Here is a 23,398-nt window from a genome sequence, read left to right on the forward strand (position 1 = left end):
TGATTAGATTAGGCAAACAAATAAAAGGTAACTTATTTTATCTTGAACTTGGTGAATGGTCATGTTTTATTGCTCAAGTTGAAGAAAGTTGGTTATGGCATCAAAGGTTGTGTCATGTAAACTTTGAATATATGACGAAGATAAGAAAATTTAGGAAAGTAAGAGGCATTCCTAATTTCAATAAACTTAATGTTAGTCTATGCAAGAATTATCAGATTGGTAAGATGGTAAAGACTAGTTTTGAAAGTAAAAACTATCAGTTTGACGATATTTTGAAAATTCTACATACTGATTTATGTGGACCCACTAGAGTAGAAATTTATACTGGTGAAAAGTTCTTTATGCTTTTTGTTGATGACTACACTAGAATGATGACTATTATGTACTTAAGAGAGAAGTCAAAGGCATTTGAAAAGTTCAAATTGTATTTAGCAAGAGTGGAAAAAGAAATAGGTAAAAGAGTAAAATGCTTGAGATCAGACAGAGGTGGTGAATTCATCTCTAATGAATTCAATAACTTTTGTATTGAAAGAGGAATCAAAAGGTAGGTATCATCTCCTAGAACTCCCTATAAAAATGGAATAGCTGAAAGGAGGAACAAATCCACCATGGATTGTGTAAGGACTTTGATGATTGAAAAGAACATTGCTATCAAATACTGAAACGAAGCTATCAGCACTACAATTCATAGCTTAAATCAAGTACAATTGAAGGACTCATTCAAAATGCCTTATGAGTTATGGTATGGCTATAAACCTAATATAGGCTATCTTTAAGTATTTGGAAGTAAATTTTACATTCTGAAAGAATCTAGAAAAGGAAAATTTGATGCTAAAGCTGATGAAAGAATATTCTTAGGATATTTTTCCAAAAGCAAGGCATATAGATGTTTGAATTTGTCTACTCACAAAGTTATAGAAAGTGCACATGTGAAAGTTGATGAGTTTGCAGAAAAGATAGCAGAAGAAAGCAAGAAGGAACTTGAATATTACAAGAGATTTATTATTATTGATACATTGCTAAACACATTTTCCGAAAGAAAAACAATATCTACCAAGCCTAGCATAGCTACCGAATTAGAAATAGTTCAAATCAAGTCACCAGGACCCAAGTCACAGCCTGAAGCTACCAAGTCAATAGCTATTGAGCCCAAGCTACTAGTGTAGAACAAGAATCTTAGTGTGCAAAGAACATTAACATTAAAGAAAACATTCACAAACTAAAACTATATTCACATATGAGATTAGACAAAAGAAACAATTAAAGAATGCAAAACCAAAAAAGGAAACACTACATGCTTCCTTGATTTTGTAGATGTGTCCTTTGATGTGGATGTATGCTCAAATGCTCAAAGTTGTTTCAATGGTGGAGATGGATAATAGAAAATTGGTAGCTTTGTGAGCTCTCAATTTGGCATTATAAGGGTATGGGTATGGCTTTGGTTCTCAAAATAGCATGGTAACTTTAGCTCCAAGATTGTTGATGAAATGGCTTGGGATGGGATTCAATTTATAGGCTAAGGGGTAGAGGGATGGAGGGCTTAGATGCAAGGATGGATGAAGGCTTAACGAGGGCTAGGATGCACTCAAAGGAGAGCACATGGATTGTGCTTGTTTAGCACCAATGGGAAGGTGACACTTGTCACAAGGAGGATGAGTGTGAGAGGGTAGGGTAAAGGGTTGGTTAAAGGCATGATGAGTGGGGTTGAGTATGTAAGAGGGATGTAAGAGGAATGAGTGTGGAAGAGGTAAGAGTGTGAAAGATGGGTGTAAGAGTCATGAGTGGGCTTGTAAGATTCTTTTATATTTTGTAAGAGCACTCATGACTTAGTGGTTGGGTTTTTTGAGGGGAGACTTTGGTTTGGATTAGGAAAGTCTTAAACTTGTTTAAGGAATGTGACAACATTAGGGGGTGGATTAGGCTTGGGTTTAGGATTAGATTAGGGATGTTAGAGATGTACAAGTGGATGGCATTAATGAGGGTGGGTGAGTTAGTGGCTAAGCTTGGTTAGTATGGGTGGATGGGGTGGATTAGGCTAAATGGAGGATTAGAGATAGGTTAGGGGTTTTTGAATTTGAGGATTTTATTTATCAAATAGATTTATTTAATAAATGGGGATTTTTGGAATTAGATAGGAGAAAAGGATTTAATTGATAAATAATAGATTATTTGATTTATCAATTAGGACTATAGATGATTAATTAAATTAATCAACTAGGGGATGACAAAGGATTAATTAAATAGAAATTTAATTAATAATGCCTTTTTAGATAACTAAATTAGATTACCAAAGCAGTGTAATCAAATTTAGGTGTCTACAACTAGAACTTGAAGTTGAAACACAAGAAGATAACAATGTAATTCATTCAAAAGGAAAGGAGCCTATGCTAGCCAAATATGTCAAGTGGCATCACATACCAGATTAGATTATTGGAGACAAATCTAAAGGTACCATGACAAGAAGTAAGCTAAAAAGTAGATGTATACTTGCTGATTTTGAACCTAGAAATGTCAAAGATGCATTGGAAAATTAAAGTTGGATTGAAGATATGAATAAGAAATAGAGAAAATAGAGAAGAACAAAACTTGGACTCTTGTACCTAGGCCTAAAGACAAAGATGCGATTGGAACTAAATGCGTATTTAGGAATAAGTCAAATGAAGATGGACATGTATCAAGGAACAAGGCTAGATTCATGTACAAAGGATATTCTCAAGAAGAAGGTGTAGATTATGGAGAGACTTTTGCTCCAGTTGTAAGATTGGAAGGTGTCAGGACACTACTTGCATATGCAACACATAAAGGATTTAAAGTATATTAGATGGATGTCAAGTCTATATTTGTCAATGTTATTCTTTATGAAGAAGTCTACATTGAACAACCTGAAGGCTTCATTGATCGAGACAAGAAGGACATGGTCTATAAGTTACACAAAGAATTGTATGGTTAGAAGTAAGTCCCTAGAGCATGATATGAAAGACTATATAACTATCTTATTCAGACTAGTTTCCAAAGGACTAATGACAACAATAGTCTTTACATCAAACAAGGATCAGATAACAAGATTGTTTTGATAGAAATATTTGCAGATGATACTTTTTTTATAGGGAATGATGATCAATGTAAAGAATTCTCAGAGAAAATGAGAAAAGAATTTGAAATGTCCATGTTTGGAGAGATTAAATTATTTTCTAGTCTTCAGATTTAAGAAAGAAAGAATGGTATCTACATCACTCAATCAAAATATATTAAGAAGATACTCAAGAAATTTTCTATGGAAGACTCTAAACTAGTTGGAACTCCCATGTGTACTGAACTAAAAATTACAAAGGATGATGATTCAAAAGAGGAAGATCAGATCCTATATAGATCAATGATTGGAAAATTGCAATATGTTGTTCATACAAGACCTAATATTGCTTTAGCAGTTGGTATTGTAGCAAGATTCTCAACTAAACCTAGAGAAAATCATATGATGGTAGTAAAAAGAATCTTGAGATACTTGAAAGGAATTGAAGATTATGGATTGTGGTATAAACTTGGAGGAAACGTGGATTTGAAAGTGTTGACTGATGCAGATTGGGCAAGAAATATTGATGATAGGAAAAGTACAATTGCAGGTGCATTCTTTCTTGGTAAAAGATTGGTATCTTGGACAAGTAAAAAGAAAAATTGTACATCCCAATCAATAGTAGAGGTAGAGTATGTTGTAGCAGTAGTAAACTATTCTTGCATTGTTTTTTTCAAACAATTGTTCGAAGGCATGAATGTAGGGATTAAAGAACTAGTTTTCATGTTTTGTGATAACACATGTGCAATTAACATCTCAAAGAATCTAGTAATGTATTCCAAAACCAAGCATATTCCTATAAAGTATCACTTTGTAGTGAATTGGTGCAAGATAAGGAAATCATATTGGAATATGTTCATACAAAGGAACATATTGATAACATATTCACAAAGTCACTACCTCAGGATGCATTCTTGTATCTAAGAGGTAAGCTAGGGGTCATTCTCGTATTTGAAGTTCACTAAAATAAAAATTTTAGTGATGCATAAATAGGAACCGAGGTAAAGCAGTTGATGCAGCATAGTCAATGAAACATTGCATATGAATCAATACTTAAGGTACATTGAAATTTATTTAAGTTGTGTTGTCTTTGGCATGTTTTTTCAAAGAGGGAGAGTTTAGTGTCATACCTATCTTTAATTTTTAAGAAGGAGAGCTTATTGTTATATCTTTCTAGAATCAATCAAAAGGAGAAATTACTAAGAAAGAGGGAGAGTTTTCTATCAGAGAGAGTGACTCCTATAGATAATTGAAGTTTGAGTTGCAAAATCTAAGAGGGAGAAAACTTTTTGTCAGAAAAAAGTCTTGTTCTCAAATTTCATCATGCTATGACATGCTATGTTACCATCAATGCCAAAGAGGGAGATTGTTGGATACAACTATCCAATTGTGTGTTGTCTTTGATGTTACACAAATGTCATACCAATTATCTGTCAGCCTTCACAAGCTCAGTTGGTTTGCAAGATAATTTTATTTGTCTACCAAGCATTCCTAGACTTTACCTTGTGTAGATAGTGTCTACCAAGCTCACTCGGTCATCAAAGGAAAATATGGCAGAAAATTGTTTGTATCGAGCTCTCAAGGTTAGCAAAGGCAAGTTAGTGTCTACTGAGTTTACTCAGTAACCAAAGAATTTCATAGGATTTTCAAAGTTAACTGATCTTTTGATGGTTAACTGTGGAATTTTTTTCTAGAATAGTGTTTACCGAGCAGGGTTCGCCAGTTAAGGAATTTGTTAATTTATGATTTAAGGTTAAATGTTTTAAGTATTATTTCCAGCCGACTATGGTAATGATTATAAATGATTATGACTTATAAATGAGCTGACTTGGTAATCTAAATGTTATATATAAGAGATCATGTTGCAAATTCTAAGTGTGAGAAGTGGATTTGATATGATATGAATGTGAAGGTGAAATGATTGTTTGTGAGAGAAAATTTTGAAGGATGCTCAGATATGCTTGAGGAGTAGCAAAGCTATATTCAATCAAGAAGGATCTAATAGTGCAGAACTGAGATCTATAATCAACAATTTTAGTTGCATCTCATTCATGTCATTTCATTGTTACTTTCTAATCATTGTAGTAGTGATTCCAAAATCTCTTAATAGAGTTGGTCTAACAACCATTTTGTAAATCCTCTAACAAGGTGACAACTCTATTGGATTGTTCTAGAGACCTCTAAAAAGGCCACCCCTAATAGGGTGATTACATCTTCTAAAAAGGTCACACCTAACACTATGTTTTCTAACCTTAATAGGATTGGCTCCTAACAACGCTCACTTCAGAAGAGTGAAAATTAGTAGCTAGTTACATTGGTGGTTTTTCCCATATTGGTTTTCCATGTTAAATCCAGTGTCTCTTGTGCTCATGCTATTACTTTTATGATTGCAAGTTATTTCATGCATGTTAAAATCTGTTAAATTTAACATTCATTACTCTTACCGAGTTATAGTATTTTCATGAATGTTTACCGAGTGAGAGTAGTAAGTGATTTATGGATTTGTTTTTGTGGTAATTGATTCACCCCCTCTGCCCCCCTTAGTTATTCCATCTGCATTTCTAACAACATATACATATATAAAATGTTGTACAAGTTGAGCCCACTGCTAAAACATGTAATTTACAATGTAATTCCTTGATAAAAAAAGATAGATATAAATTTTTTTTTCTCATTGTTGATATCTTCAATATCTTATATGGTACTTTCTTCTCTTTACAAGACTTACAATCCACTAATCATGCATCAAAATTCTCATAATATTTTTTTAGATAGAATTCATTAGAAGCACACGTAACTTTTCTTTGTTAAACTTTCCTTTATACCTTTTTAATTCTAAAAATACTATCCATTTAGCCTTCAAGTTTTCATACACTTGACTAAAATATTATTAACTCTTTCCATCTTGAGGTTAACATCTAGGATGCCATCCCTAATTAGTGAAGTAATTATTTAAAAAATAATAATTCCTTAAATTATAATTAATCATTTTCCGTTATACTTTGTTCCTGCCTATATACTATTTCAATTGATCTAAAACCTTTATATCTCCTTTTCTATTTACTATACTAACTTGTGCTCTAGCATATGTCATCTTGACACTTTGTAGTATCCATACCTAACTACTCCCATGTTAATAATGTCTTTTCTAAGTGCATACATCAGAATGATATCTTCTCTTCCAGATAACTTAGATGATTCTTAAATAGTTTCCTAAGTCTAACAGATGAATCTTGATCTTCATTATCTATTTTCTTAGTACTAGTGATATGTTCCCATAAAACACAACTCCAACATATCTACTTATCCAAAGTATCAATTAGTCTTTATCCTTGAAAACCATGTCATTCATTTTCTTCTAAAGGTACCATAAAACATGGGGGAACAAAAGAAAATAGAAATTTTTATCTACATTTCCTTTAAAATCATTTCAAATCGTCTATAGATGTCCCATGTTTTCTAGAGTTATCCAATAGAGGTTCCAAGCCTTAAGAATTTTCATTCAAGTATTCCAACCATAAGACCAAGTAATGAAGATGTGATTAACCAATAGTGCCTAATTTTTACAATGAAAGAACCTATTGTGAAAAAGAAAATATCTCTTTTTGAGGTTATCTAGGGTCAGGATTTTATCTTGGAGAGAAAGTCATTAAAAAATGTTTGTCTAGGCAATAAGATTGTTCATTCAAATTAAGGCCCAAATAGAAGGTGGACTAATTATCTTAGTCACTTTCATAATGCTCAAAAGTATCCTTGAATATTCTTTGAATTGTAGAAGTAATAAGATAGATTTGGATAGAATACATAATAGGATCTAAGTCTAACAACCAAACCCACTAACCTTCTTTCCAATAGTCTACCACTTTTTCTTCAAAGTGATGGAGACATCTTTCCATTACAAGATTATTATAGATAATCAAAGACAAGGGCTTTTTCATCAGTGAGTCATCTTTCTAAAATTGTATGGCAAGGCCATATCCAATTTTCCATCTAGATTTTGGGAAGACAGTGGCTTTATCCTATAGGATGCCCTTCCTAAAGATATAGCCTACCACTATATCATCAGTAAAAAAGAAATTATCCAAAGAGGGGGTGTTAGTTATGTATTTAATCCTTATTATACTATTCTAATATTCTTCTCTCCAATAATCCTCCATATTTGTTTGGCAACAGCTGATAATTTCATCATTTTCGAGGATGAAAGACTGATATTGCCACTCATTTTAGATATGAAAACCATGTCCTTTGATATGAAAGAAAGATGTTTATTTTCTTCCACCCCAAATCAAACAAAGTTATTTTAGATTCTCTCAATGAAAAATTCAATTTTGCCCAAAATTTTAAACAAAATGTTTGTATACTAAGGGAGGCTTTCAATAGTAGACTTGTTGAGTTGAAGTTTACTAACTTCACTTATAATTGATCCTTTCCAACCAAAGTGTTTGTGATGGAATCAGTCAAGCAAAGAAGCCCATAAGGATTCATAGGGCTTAGAAGGTTTCAAGAAAAACACCAATCTAACAATCCGAGATTGTCATGATTTTCCTTTAGATTTTGATAGTAGTATTAATGAAGCAAATGGAGCTTTTCGGCTAGTTAATTTGTTGTCTAGTAGCCAAGTTATAGGAGTAAAGGAGTTTTTTACATGCTAGAGCCTCCTTTAGAGAATCGTGTTCCATTATAACAACATTATCTACAAAGTATTTACAAGAGAAGATTATGTCCTCAAACAAAGGTTTCAATCCTTATAGAAAACCTAAGCAAGCACTATATTTCCAAAAATGTCCTAGACATTTGGCCATTGAAGAGAAAAGAAATGGAGAAATGTGATAACCCTACATTAATCTTATAGAAGGATAAAAAAACATGAAGAAGAACCATTCACAAGAACTATTGCAAAAAAGGTCAAAATCAATTCAAACAAAATATGAACAAAATGAACATAGAACACAAAATAACTCATAATTTTGACTAGAAAATCCCAATCTAGATGATCATATATCTTGGAGAAATCTAGTTTAAGAAGGAAAATAAGAGTTTTGGAACAATTACTAGAATCAATAACCTTATACACTTTGACAATAGAATTAGGAATTTGATGACATAGCAAAAATTATTTTTTCTCTAAAGATGTTAGCAAGGGAAGAAAAACCAATAGACACAAAGTTAGCACTTTAGAGAACATGTTATAAATAGAGTTGCACAAACTAATAGTTCTAAATTCATTGACCAAAGTGGATGTTTGGATTAACCTCAGACAAAAATAATAATTACATGAAAATATAAACAATATTAGAAAATAATAGATTTCACAAAAGAGAACACAAGACAACAAGATTTAACGTGGTTCACCACTACCTTGGGCTACATCCACCAAACACCATGTAAAGTATTATTATGATCCATTGATTACAACCTGATTACAATCTGTAATCCCTTATAGCTCAATACTACGACAAGAAGAAATTTTTACATCACACATTACGAAAGATACCTAACCCTAAGGACTTTTATAAATGTATGTTTTCTACTTTAGGATTATAATTAAATATTACATGTCAGCCTAAAATCTTAATAAAATAGGGCCTAAACCCCAAAGAGTTATGAAGTATGTACAATACTTTCCTAATCAATCAACACAAACTAACAATCTCCCACTTGGGGACTGATTAGGGTCCACACTGGACAAGAATCTCCCAATTGGAGATTAACCTTGTAGCTATGGGGCTACCACTTGATCAAAGAACCCTAGATTCTGTTGTTCAATTATTTTGTTGAGTCTAGAAGACCAAGTAAAGCTAAAGAGGAGTTCAACTTCTCCCTTGTCACTACCTTTCTAAACATATCCATTGGATTGTCATCTATATATATTTTGTCCAGTTGTAACTATCCATCTTCCAAATTTGACCGAATCAAATGTTACCACAACTGTATGTGATTTGTCTTTAAATGTAAAGTAGAATTCGTCACAAGATTAATAAAACTCTAACTATCTATAAACAAATAATTATCCCTCTTATAGTGTCCCAATTCTTCCAAGAAGAACTAAAGCTATATCATCTACTTAGCTACCTCTATAGTAGCAACATTCTCTACATTTGTAGAGGATAAAGCATTAACCTTCTGCAATTGAGAAACCTAGCTCACTATTGCCCCACCAATAGTAAATATATAACCTATAGTACTCTATGTGGTATCAATATCCCCTACCAAATCTAAGTTAATATATCTCTATAAATCACTAGTAGAGCCCCTAAAGTGAAGACAATTGAGAGATATTCCTCTCATATATCTGAGAATCCATTTGACTACATTTCAATGTTCAATTCTTGCATGACTCATATACCTACTAACAACACCCACTACATGTGAAATATCTATCCTTATAGATACCATAGCATACATCAAGCTTCCTAGAGCTGAAGCATAAGGTGCCTTGGACATCTTATCCTCCTCTTCTTATGTCTTTAGACACATCTCCTTAGTCAACTTTGAATTACCAAGTAAACATGTGTTGACAATTTAGCATTCCCTATAGAGAAACATTGCAATACCTTCACAATATAATCATCTCGAGATAAAGTAAATTTTCCATTCTCCCTATCTTTGGAAATCTTCATACCTGTGGTTTGTTTTGCTGCCCCCAAATGCTTCATAGAAAATGCTTGTGCCAATTGGCATTTCAGCCCCTTAATGTGATCCATGTTAGACCCAACTATAGGCATATCATCAACATATAAACATAAAATAATGTATTTTTCATCATCCAACCTCTTAAAATAAACACATTGATCTGAATGAAACCTACTATATCCATGCTCATGCATAAAACTATCAACATTCAAATACCATTGCCAAGGTGCATGCATCATGCCATCTAAACTTTCTTTAATCTACACACAGAGTTGTCCTTACCTTTGACTTCATATCCTTGTAGTTGTGCCATATAGATCTCTTCATCCAAATAACCATGGAGGAAGGTTGTTTTAATGTCAAGTTGTTCCAAATGCAAATCTTCAGTAGACACAATACCTAAAGCAATATGAATAGAAGTCATTTTTAAAATGGGAGAGAACATCTCATCAAAATCAATGCCCTTTTTTGTGCAAATCCTTTTGCAACTAACCTAGCTTTAAATATTTTCTTACCTCCATCCTCTTCTTTCAACATGTAAACCATTTTATTTTCTAGAGCTCATTTACCTGCAAGAAACTTGCACAAATATCAAGTCTTATTTTTTACCAAGGAGTACATTTCATCTGCCATTGGAGACTCACATTAAATTTTAGTATCCACCTAAATAGCTTCATCATTACACTCAAGTTCATCAACATCAATAAGTAAAATAGAATATAAAGAGGGTGAAAATATTTCTAGATGTCTACCTAACCTTGTTGACTATCTAACATTTCACTGGTGTGTGTGGTATTTTTTTGTTGTAGTTGTTGTAGACCATGAGGAATTTTTGGAACATCATCTTTTGGAATATCATCCAGCACTACATAATCACCTTCTTTCTTCTCATGTTGTTGCAAAAAATCTTTGTACAATACTTTCTCATTGAATATGACATCCTTGCCTCTTATAATTTTATGATTTTCAAAATCTCAAATTTTGTAACCAAATTCATCAATGCTATATCCAAAAAATACACATTTCTTTGAGTTAGCTTCCAACTTAAGTCTATTTTCAAAATCTATATGAGCAAATGCTTCATAACTGAAGGCTTTTAGAAAAGAATAACTCACCTTCTAACTAGTTCATGCTTCCTCTAGAATAGGGTAAACTTTAAGAAACCCCCCTCTAGAAAAAAGATATAAATTATTGGTGAATCTTTCATTATTTTGAAAAATTAAATTATTTTTATTGGAGAATCTCTCAATTTTTTAAATTTTAAATATTATTTACATTTGCATTATTTTGGAATCATAAATTTTTACTATAAAATATTGGCAAATCTCAATAATAATAGGAAGTTCACTAATCCTCATGGAATATTACAAATCAAAATTGAATATATTTTATCTTATAGAAATTATGAGGATAATTACATTAAATTTTAAATCAAAAGTGAAAACTAAATATAGGTAATATATCCATAAAGTAATTAATAATTATGATAATTATTGGTGAATTAATATTAATTTATTTGATAATATATAATATTTAGGTGAATCAAATCTAATCATGTATCGATTATTGTGGAGAATCTTTGAGTTTAAATCTTTTAACAAATTAAACTATTGAGCAATTTTAAATATTTTAGAACTAAATTTAATAAAATATTGTGATTTAGGTTGCATTAAATCTTAATAATTTTAAAAATTACAAGAATTTTTTTCCTAAAATTCACAAAATTATGAATATTCAACACTTAAAAATAGCCTACTCTAGAATACAACATCCCAAAGGAGTAGAGGGACCTCTATTAATCAAATATACAACAGTATTGATAGCCTTCACCCATATTTTTAAGGGAAACCAACATGTAACCTCATGCTCCTTGCATGCTCCATTATAGTCTTGTTTACACATTCACCAACTCTATTTTCATATGGAGTCCTTGTGATAGTTTTCTACTTACAACTACCTTTAATGGACCAATAATCTTCAAATTCATGACTTCAATACTCACCCCCATTATAAGATCTAAAATATTCTAATTTCTTACTAGTCTCATTTTCAACCAAGCATTTTTCATTTCTTAAAAGTTTGAAATACATTAGATTTATGTCTAAGGAAATAAATACATACTTTTATAGTTGCATGATTGATAAATGTCACATAGTAATGAGAGCCACCAAGAGAAGATACCTGAGCTTGTCCCCATATATCTCTATGTACAAGCTCTAATCTCTCACTTTTCTTTTCCTTCCCTCTCTTCACAAAACTCACTCTCTTTTGTTTTCAATACACACAACCTTCACAAAAATCCATATTAACACACTTTAGACCTTTTAAAACTTTCTTTGAATGAAGCAATTACATACCTTTCTCACTCATGTGCCCAAGTCTATTGTGCTATAGAAATCTATCAGAATCTATAGAAATTATTTGTTATCCCTACTCATTTGTAGCAATTGTTTTTGAACACTCATTTATCTCTGAAATGATAAAAGTAGAAGGAATAGTATGACCTATACAAAGATATAAGGTGCCTACTTTCAAACCTTTTTTCTCTATAAGGGAACCTTTTGAAACGTTCTAATTTTTATCATTAAAAGTAACTACACAAGCCTCATCGCCAAGTTGCCCTACTAGAATTAGAAACCTACTTAGCCTTCGAACAAGTCTCACCTAATGTAGGAGCCAATGATTCTCATTCTACAACTTAATCTTAACTTTTCCCTTTCCAACAATTTGACAAGGTTCATTATCCCTAGAATAAAGAAGCTCAAAATTCTGTTGGAAATAATTAGTAAAATATGTTCTATGAGGTGTAGCATGAAATGAAGCACAAGAATCTAAAACTCACGAAGCATCAACACTTTCTAAATATAGAAGTAAATAATCCTCTTCGGATTTTTTACTTACCATATTTTCCTTGTTGTTCCCTTCTTGGTTATCTCCTTCATTTTTCTTTCATGTTCAAAATTTTTTCTTCTTATACCCTAGTTTCCCATAGTACCAATAGTCATTTGGCCCTCTTGATTGACACCTCTTTCCCTTTAACTTTCCTATTGATTTCTCATGATTTCTAGAATTGTTTCCTCTCTCAGTCATTTTGCCTCTACTTTGTATGTTTAAAGCACTTCTTGATGTAGATCCACCAAAGGTTTTTCTACAAATTTTCTCACTCAAAATAACACTGATGACATCATCATATTTAGTGGATAGATCTATAAAAAAAAATTACTCACAACCATTACCAAGTCATTCCAACTTTCAAGCAAAGAACACAAAGTCAAGAGTGGCCTAATTTCTTCATCAAAGTTAATACCCATAGAATGTAATGGACTACTAACAATATTAAACTCATTTAAATGATCTACAATAGATCCACCTTCTCTAATGTTCATATTAAATAAATGCTTCATGAGAAATACATTATTTGAAGCAAAGGGCTTTCATACAATTTTGCTAGGATTTGCATCAAATCTTTCATGATCTTTGTTTTTGTAATGTTAAATGTCATTGATGATGCCAAGAATAGTCGAATGCTTCCAAGTTCCTTCCCATCAAAAATATCCTAGTCCTCATTTGTCAAATTTCTCTGTTTCTTAGATTTTTCTTCCAATGAATTCCATAAGCCCTTCTAATAAAGATAGTCCCTCATTTGCATTTTCCAAAACTAAAATTTCTGCCCATTAAATGTATCCACCTTCACCTTACCCTCATCTTCCATCACTCCCACTCAACTATGAGACTTTTCTATAGATGATAACTAAGAAACAACCTTGCTTTGATACCACTTGTTAGGATTAACCTCGCACAAAAATAACAATTACATGAAAATATAAACAATATCATAAAATAATAGATCGCATAGAAGAGAACACATGACGCCAAGATTTAACATGGTTCACCCAAATCCTAGACTATGTCCACCAAACAACAAGTCCAATATTATTATGATCTAGTGATTACAACCTAATTACAATCTATAAACCCTTACAACTCAATACCACACAAGAAGAAATTTTTGTGTCACACATTAAGAAAGATACCTAATCCTACAAACTTTTATAGAAGTATTTTCACCACTTTGGGGTTATAATCAATTATTACATGTTGGCCATAAATCTTGATAAAATAGGGCCCAAACCTCAAAGAATTATGAAGTATGTGTAGTACTTCCCTGATTATATAGCACAAACTAATAGTGGATCAAATTTTTTTCAGAATAAAAAAAATAAAAGTAGCATTTATTTTCTTCAGGAGGAGTTTAGTGCCAAATAATTCCTTGACCATCTTACAAAGTTGATACCCAAAAATTTGTCAAAAAAACTAGAAGAACATGAAGAAACCATTAGGGCCTAGGGATTTGTCCCCTTGAAAGGAAAAAAGAACATTCTTGATTTCTCTGAGTGATGAAATAGCCACAAGAGACTTTTTCTTCTCCTTATTCAGAATGAAAGAAATATTTTCTAATAATTTTTCTTGGTTCCCCAAAACCAAAGATTTGTCTTTCAAGAGAAGAGAAAAAAAAAAAACCAATCAATTCTGTAGAGACTTATTTGTTAAAAGTTTTAACTCAAGAGACCAAGATAATTTTGGATATTTAGTTAGCTACTTTATGTTTTGAAGTACTAACATGGAAAAAACTTGAATTCCTACCTCCAAGGTTATGCCAAAGTTCTCTTAATCTTGGCCTCTAGAATTGTTCCTCTTTAGTTATGATATGATGCCATTTAGTTAAGGAAGTTTTTTCATTGTCACTCGGTCTAAGGAAATCCCGTCAATCTTTTATTGATTTATTATCACTTCAAGCTCAAATTTGATATCATTTTTTGTTGGAAAATTCCCTCAAAGACCTATTTATTTCAAACTTTCATCTTTCCTTTAATAAAGTTTATTTCCATTGTTATCTTAAACAATGTAGACCCTTTAATCTTGACATTCCACCATTCCTAAAGTCTCCCACTTTGATCTAGATGTTCCACCCACATTTTTTTAAACCAAAAAGGAGAATTTATTTTAATAGTTGAGGGTTTAGAAACTGGGGAAATCAAAAAATGGTTAGAACCAAGTTTTGAAAGGGTAACCAAAGATTAAACCAATCAACTAAAATCACTCCTAGATCTACTATTAGATGAAGTAAAACTTAGGCCTTGAAGGCCCAAATCACTAAGGCTACAGAGTCAATACATCCCATCAAATCCTTCTTTCTATAAGAGTGACTTTCAAAAGAAATTCCACCAACCCTTTTCAAATCACACAAAGTAGTATTCAAATCACCCATGATAAGCCACAAGTCTTGAACAAAAGAGGCTCTAAGTGAATATAGTTTATCCACAAACACCATCATTCCGACATTGGAGTTGTGGGCATAAAAATTAGATAAAAACCAAGAGAATTTATTTCTAATTTGTCAAAATGAATACACAAAATGTTATTTTTAGACAAGATCAACTCAAAGTGAAGTATAGGGATCCTCATTAAAAAGATTACAACTCCTCTAGACACTCCTTGGGAACTACATCCCATCACTTTACTTTATTTAAATAGAAATATCTTTTTAAAGTTTTCTCTAGCCATTTATTTTTCTTAGGCATGAAGAATATCTAATGTATGGTCGCAAACTACATTTCTAGAATTGTCTTTCCTACAAGGAGCACCTAGTCCTATAATGCTCCTAAATATGATCTTCATTTTGAACCTTTTGAAAAACTCTCCTTGATGGTCAATTTTTTCCCATACATAGTATCCTCTTTACTAGCCATTTCTCTTAAATATTTATTATTCTTCCTGCCTTGACCAGCCTTCTTAACACCCATATCAAGCTTCAATTTTGACTTAGGGACCATTAGGAAGATCTAATTTGAAGATGGAAGTTTCTTCTTCCTTTTGTTCACCTTAACCCATTAACTTATGCCTCCATCATTCAACTGTCTTGTTTTAGATTCCAATGAAAATTGGGTTTCTAGGACAAAAAAAGGAAGAGGCTCCAATAGCTTGGAAGAAACCAACTCTATACCCTTAGAAAATTTTGTGACTACTAGACATAGTAATCCATCATGCCCTAAGCCTTCCAAATTAGACAACATGACTAGTAATGAATGTTGGCCAACCTCAAACCCTATCTATATTAGCTCACCATCTTGACTATATTCTATTAATAATTTAAATCTTTCAAATCCTCTTCCACAATAGTTATCATCCCTACCAACTGGGCTAGCAAAAATTGACCTACTAGTGGAAAAGCTCACTAGTCATTTTTTCCCACTTCAAGGCTAGATCTTGGAGATTCCATCTTGACTTGTTGGAAAGGAACCTCATTTTCACCCTAAATCTTCGCATTAACCAAAGCTTGTATATCAACCTTTTGTTCAACTAATAATTTCTCTATCTAAACCTTTTTAGGGGATGAGACAAAAGAGGAGAGAATCAAAGAGGAAGGGCCTCCTTGTTGAATTGGTTTCATCTTACTATTAGGGAAATATTTTTTCCACTAGCCTATTTAATTACCTTCTTTTGGTTAATCACAATTATCGAGGGGAGTTTCTCTAGTTTCCCTATATTCACACAAACATTAGTAAAGAGGAGTCTAGATTTAGCTAAGGTACTCAAGTCAATGAAAAGGAGTACCCCAAAGCAACTCAATAACCCTTTAAGAACTTCCAAGTTCAAAAATTCTAGTAGAAGGCCAAGAAACATTGCCTAGAGAAGGACAACTAGGAAAAAAGATTCATCATAGCTCCATTTTAGGGGCCACTTATAAAAGGATAAGGTCATCTTACCAAACATCTAAGGTCCTCCAAAGAGGACATAGGCACAATTAGCCTTGTTAGAAAACTCAAAAGATAGTAAACACTTTGGAAGGCTTGCAACATCTACCTAACCTTATAGATGTTATTTTCTCTTTCTGAAGATAAGGATCTAGCTTAAATATTTAGACCAGGACCAAGGAAATTCTCAATTAGGGTCAATGCCAGTAAAGGCATTGTATTATAAAGGATAGGGTAAGGAACAAAAATACTACATTCTCCATCCAAACACCCCACCCTGATCAGATCCTTGGAAGGAGGAGAAGGTAACATACCTTTTAAATCCTCAAACAATCCTAACCACCACTTATGAATGTTAGTCACCATGTTTAGAGCATTGGGAACCTCTTTTTTCACACCATTTTTGTCCCAAGAACTAGGGGGTCCCAAGATAGAGGGAAAACCATGCAAAACTAGTGTTGCCAGAGAAATCTCCAATTGAGAGAGGATAAATTCCACATTTTCCTTAGGTAGGATAGATGGTCCCCAACCTAGGTCTCCTACACTTTCGATGTAAGCACCATCCTCCAGACAACCTATGAAAAAATATCTTTGAAACCCCTAATTGTTATTCACACATATCTTTGAAGATTTCAAATTTTAAAAGAATATGGAAACCCTTGATATGTTCTTCGTTAAGAAAAAATCATTAATGGTACTTGGCATAACATAAAAACCTGTCCTTTAATGGTACTTGGCATATCTTCCTTTTAATACTACACACATGAAAAGGGAAGGAAGTAAATTAAAAATAATGGCATTAATAAATTCATAAAACCTTGTAAATACAAAATAGTGTATTTGGAGAAACAACAAGGAAAAAAAAAACTAAAAAAAGCCTAGTGAATACCTTATGTATGTTAAAGAATACCTCTCTCCTTTATTGCATAAGTTAAATGTGAAATAAAATGGAAATTAACATGAAGTTTAATGTGTTAGGTTTCAAAAGTAGTCAACCAAAGGGGACTATATATCTTACAATTGTGTTGTGTCTATATATCAGTCACCGATCTATCCTCTCTTACCCTTTTTCTTCTATGCAATGGGGCATTTAATAGGGAGCCTTCTTAGGATGGTGAGCTCATTCCTAATGATTCATTATTGAAATCCACCTTAGTCATTCATTTTATATATTTGAGAATGATCTTTTTAATTTAGTTTTTACCTTATTTTGGTTTTCTACATAATTTTTGTGTTTCATGTGTTTATGGTTGCTAATGTCCATATTTTATAAGAAACATCTAAAGTTAGCTTTCTAGTACTCATTAAGGGCCTATTTGGCAACAGTAATGCAAGTGAAATAGGCATATGAAAATTCTTAAAATTTTGAATTCTTCATTTGGATGCACCAAATTGGAATTGGAATATGAAATAAAATAGGAATACGTATTCCAACTTTGGCCCAAAAATGAGGTTTTACAATTCCACCCAAATAGGTGGAATTGGAATACGTATTCCTATTCCAATTTTATTTATTTTAGAAAACATAGATTTTTGGTTCCACGAATTCCCCACCAAATTCTAGCTGAACCAAATAGAGAATAGGAATATGTACCCCTATTTTCTATTCCAGAATAGCTATTCCTATTCCCATGTTCCTATTCCTGCAACCAAACGGGCCCTAAACGGGTTTAAAATTAGAATTTGTAGACATTCTCTTTAGACATTAAAATGGATAAATACCCTTGATACAAAAATAACATGATACCTAAAGGACGTGAATTTTCATTCACACCTATCTCTCATATTTTAAATCATAGCGATTTCAAAATTGTAACTAGAGTCTTACTAATGAAGAATATTCCTTTCGAATTGTGAAAGGGTGACTTAGGAAGACACCTAGCCAAATGCATTCTAGACACAACTTTATAAGATGTAAGCTAATCTTTGTATATCTCCAAAGAAACTACACACTCTCAAAATATTTTTTCCTATTGTATCGTTTGTCTAGTGTATGTCTAAAATAACATTATTAAAAAAAATTTAAAAACCAAAAAGAAAAAACTTTAGGCCCCATAAAGCTTTTTTAATCTTGCTTGTCTATCATGGATTGCGGTTCTATCTCCAAGAGGATTGCCTTTTTAATATGTTTGGACCAATACTTCTATCTTACATGACAGTGAAGATCACCAGTGTTTCAATGTGGCACTGACAAAGTGTATGCATAAGGTGTCCAATTCTACCTTGGGTCGTCTGTTGTATGTAATCTTGCTTATGTAAGGAATGCTCAAGTTAGAAATATCTACAACTATGGTGTTCATACAACTAAACAAATAAACTTCATGATAGTGTTCCTATGCTTCTGTAGAGAATAATAAATCGTTGCAATTCAAGAATGGTCGTTTTCAACAATCACAGAAGCGCATCGGCAGCAGTAAAGGAGAATCAAATAACTCAATTACTGGAGCATGTAGACCGAATAGGTGTTGATAATGGAAATCAACCTTATTCCAATGAGTTGTTTGCTAAAGCTCAGGTGAGATGAAGCATGGAATTTTGTATTGAAAATGAATAAACAAAGGCATTCAACTCATTTTTATTCATTCATATATGCAGTTGATGACGTCGCAGCTGTTTCACATAAAAGACAAGGAAAAAGTGTATGCAGAACAGATCAAACAGTTAAATGAGATGGTAATTTAAGAATATTGTATCAATGGAAAGTTGTTATAGCACTATAATAAACCCATCATGTAATTGATGTTTATAAGGACCATATTCTTGTTACGTATTTGTGCCTTTCAGATGGAACGGAATATGCGTGAAATGGAAGAGAGAACGCGAGGTGTAACAACAGAATTACAAGAGCAATTGAATGCTGCGCGCGCTTCGAGGATTGCTGCTGAAAACGAAGCTGTCTCAGTAAAGCAAAATTTAGAACGTCAAGTTAGGGATCTTCAAAACAATTTAGAGGGGGCAAGGCAAAATTTAGAAGAGGAGAAGAAAAAGAAAAAGAGAAGATGTTCAATTATGTGAGGAAAAGATAAGTTGATGGTGAGCAATATAAACTTAATTGTATGATCATGCATATATAGAAATATAATCTTCTAAATATTATAATTAGTATTTTTATTTAACAATAGGCACAGTACTATTGTAATAAGAAACAAACAAATGATTAAAACTGTTTAGTTCAACTAATATAAATCAAATATTCTTAAAATTATTACATAATTAATGTTTTATGTAGTATACAAGTATATTTTGTGATTTTTAAATTCAAAAGAATTAATTTTGAATTATTTTATTGTTAGAATATTTGGAATCTTGTACACTGAATTTTAGAATTCAATTTTGTAAACAATTGTATACTCTGATGAGTCAAATACTATTGATCTAATTTAAAATTTGAATTTATATCTCAATAATCATTTCTAGTATTTTTTTTTATTTCTATCATGAAGTTTCAAATTTACATTACTAGACCAACCTTCTATTATTTTTATATTTTAACACACTATTTAATTGTAAGATTATAAATAAATATAAAATCAATAAAAACCATACTTTTTCTCTTAAGTTCAACATGTTCCTCATCAAAATCACAAGTCCAATATCTCTTAAAGTTTTCAAATAATATTAATGAAATTATATTTGTTAGTAAATAAAAATTGTAATTTTAATGAAATGTTTTAATATCTATTAGAAATTATTTAAGATTTTTTTTAATATCTATTTAAAACATATAGAATAATTTAATTAAGAGTACATGTGTAATAGAGTTACATCCTTCTTTTAATTATTACTACACACCAATTAAATTAAATTAAGATATTTTCTTACTCTACTTTATATACTTATTAAAATGACACTTTATAATATTTTTTATACTAATAATTTAAGATATTTTCTAAATTTAAATAGTTTGATTGATATACCAATTTTTCCTATTCATATATATTTTATAAATAAATGGACTACTAAGAATACTAAATAAATTTTCTTTTGTTTTATTGTATCTTATTATGTGAATTACTATTTTACTAAATGTTATCAATTTAGGAATATATTATTTTTACTCCTATACAATTATAATTAATAAGTAGTTGTCACTACGTGCTACTTGTTAGTTTTATGAGGTGTAAGCATTATATTGATAGTGAAAACATGTACAATGATTATGTTGAGACAATAATAGATCTCTTACCTCTCTATTTCTATATAGACATGTCTCTCTTTAAATCACAATTTCTCTATCTACCTCCTTATGCCTATCTTTATGTTATTCATACATACACATGTAGAGAGTCATTTCTTCCTGTTGTCTTTATCATTTCCCTATCTTTACCTTTACCCTATCTTTATCTACTTTTCATTTCCTCAATTTATATTTTATCTATCTATAACCTAATAATCTTTGTTATTCTTGCCATTCTGTGTCTTCATCTTCCCCTCATCTCTCGTCCTATTTTTCAGCCTCTCACTCCCTACCAATATGCCAGTTTCTATATTTTATTTTGATCCATTTATGAACATCCTCTATCCATATTTTTATCTTCCTATTTTTATCTCTAATAATCTTTTATATTTATATTTTTGTTTTATCTTTGTATTATTCCTCTTACTCACTATCATTCATAAAAACAAATAATCTCTCTCTCTCTCTATCTCTCTCTCTAAAATGAAAATAACTGATAGTCATTTTTATCTTTTACTATTTCTTAGTTTTTTTGTGAAGATTTATAGACCAAAAATATTAAAATAATCATTGAATTCTTTTACTATTTATTTCTTTTACTTTATTTTAATGAATTCTTATTTTCATTGATTGCAAAATGTTTTGTCTTTAGATTCTTTATTTGATTTTTCACCACACAATGCTTGTTAATTTTTTTTTATTTACATTATGATTCCATGTACACATTTTGTTTAAGTTAATAGGTTGTTCTAATCCATGTAAAATCTAGCAAAGGTTTCGAAATAATCATCTATGAGGAAGAAAATTGCATGAAATAACATTATCAATAAAATTTAATTTTATAGAAATATAATTTTAGCACCCTTGTAAGAGACTTAAAGTGAACAATCTAAATTGAAGTATCCAAAGCTGTTTCAAAATATTGAAGGCAGCGTTCACCAAAGTATTCTCCCTCTTTTACAAATCAGATAATACAAATATTCAATTGAGAAGGCGAGCATAGGTGTCAACAGAATTAATGCGGTCTACCTCAGCGGGAGCAATTTAGACATTTCTATCTCTACCGTATTCAATGACACGTGACTATAAAATAGGTGATGCCTACTCATATCATCCCATACCACTTCTCTGATCATACATAAATGCCATAGGAAGTTCAAATCAATCTTGCTCATATCTTGTTCACAAGAAGCCTATTGCTTAGTTATGATAGTATTACAACAAGAGCTCTTTGAGAGCTGGAGTCCCTGCATTTAGAGAAACAAATTGGACGTAATATTTGTTAAAATTATGGTTCTGAAAAAAGAAAGTTATAAATTTTAGCAAATTTAATTTAGATTTTTAATTAATATTTTAAATTTTAGTTTTATAGAATAATGTGGCGACTAGCCATTGTCTCAAAATATATAGTATAATGTAATGCATAGTAAAATCGTGAGATTGGAATGAATAGAGTTTGTCTTTTCTGGTTGGGGTTCGAGCGGATTGCCATTTTGATATCGAGGCAGATTTTTTCATTTTAGATTAAGAGTCCCTATTCCTTTTCCATATGTAGCTTTAGCTTTGGCTACCTTCAGCTCTGGTTATTGCACAGATGGGAGTTCAGTTAGAGGCGACTGGAACAGCAGAAGCAAGTTTCAGCCCCAATTTGCCCACCATAGTGATGTGAGATATAGAATACAAGGAAGATTAAAAAATTATTAAATTTGTTCAATAAATAATAATAATTTTTAATATAAGATTATTAGTTTAGATATCATATTATGATATCTAAACAAGTGAAAATTGAAAAAGATAAACACAAGTAGAATTTGAATATTTTGTGAGATTAATTATTATGTGTTAAGCTTTAAGATTAAGATTATTTTTGTTAATTTAAAGATATACAGGAAAATTGTATTTAAAAATTTGAAAATTACTATTTAAAAATAAAAATAAAGAATATATTATCTTTTTCTTTTCTCTAGAAACATCAGTTCACGGCTAATTAAAAAAAAACCTACATTCAAGTAGCTTACTGCGCAATTCTTTTGCTCTCTACAAAAATAATCAAAATCGATTGCATAAAAAAAACATAAAAAGGTCAAAAGGTCAAAACTAAGCTGTCAAATTAATAATAAAACTTACCGTCAAGATAATCTTATTTTCCTCCAATATATTTGAGAAGACTCTCAAATATATTTTTTGTGGAAAAAATGATAGGATAGCCCATAGCACCCCCATGACCGCGTTGACGCTTTTAGTTTAAATATAATGCACATGACTATGTGACGTAGAGGATTTGTCCTCGAAACAATGAAAATGTATATTAGAAAAATTGCTTTATTGGCTTATACGATTCCACATTTTCGTAGATGAAATCAATGGGTGGCAAGTTGGTGACCATTAATCATCTGTCATTTCCAAAAATTTTGTTTGCAGGCATATAAAAATATTAATTCGTACATGACGTGGAAATTTAGGTAGCCTTTGCCAAGATAAAATAGAGATAGTCATTAATTTGTTGTTAGAGACATGTGTCAACATATTAAATGTTTTTCAGATTTTTAAATTTAGGAAAATAGGTTTAAACCCCAGCAAATTATGTATGAACCAACAAGAAATTTAGAAATAGTTCAGAAAAATTGACTTATGAAATCTTAAGAGTTTCAAACCTTAGGTTACCTTAGGTTATTGTCCTTTATCTTTTGAAAAAAATTAATTGGAGGTGGGGCGGGTGCAAATGAAAAAATAAGTTCCCTACCTTTAAGGCAAGGCAGGGAC

General features: G+C 31.4%; 1 protein-coding gene across 1 annotated transcript in view; it reads left to right on the plus strand.

Moving 5' to 3' along the window:
- The window catches only part of LOC149568696 (immune-associated nucleotide-binding protein 1-like), a 390,368-nt gene extending 370,697 nt beyond the window's left edge, over positions 1-19,671 (plus strand). Inside the window, exons 4-6 of the mRNA XM_089821584.1 lie at positions 18,806-18,973; positions 19,054-19,131; positions 19,243-19,671. Coding sequence (XP_089677710.1) covers positions 18,806-18,973; positions 19,054-19,131; positions 19,243-19,473 — 477 coding nt within the window. The 3' untranslated portion in view covers positions 19,474-19,671. The remainder of the gene's footprint in view (positions 1-18,805; positions 18,974-19,053; positions 19,132-19,242) is intronic.
- Positions 19,672-23,398: the final 3,727 nt, after the last annotated feature.

This window comes from Cupressus sempervirens, chromosome 3 (genome assembly GCF_028749045.1).
Source record: "Cupressus sempervirens isolate cs-2001-9-10 chromosome 3, ASM2874904v1, whole genome shotgun sequence".
NCBI lineage: Eukaryota > Viridiplantae > Streptophyta > Pinopsida > Cupressales > Cupressaceae > Cupressus > Cupressus sempervirens.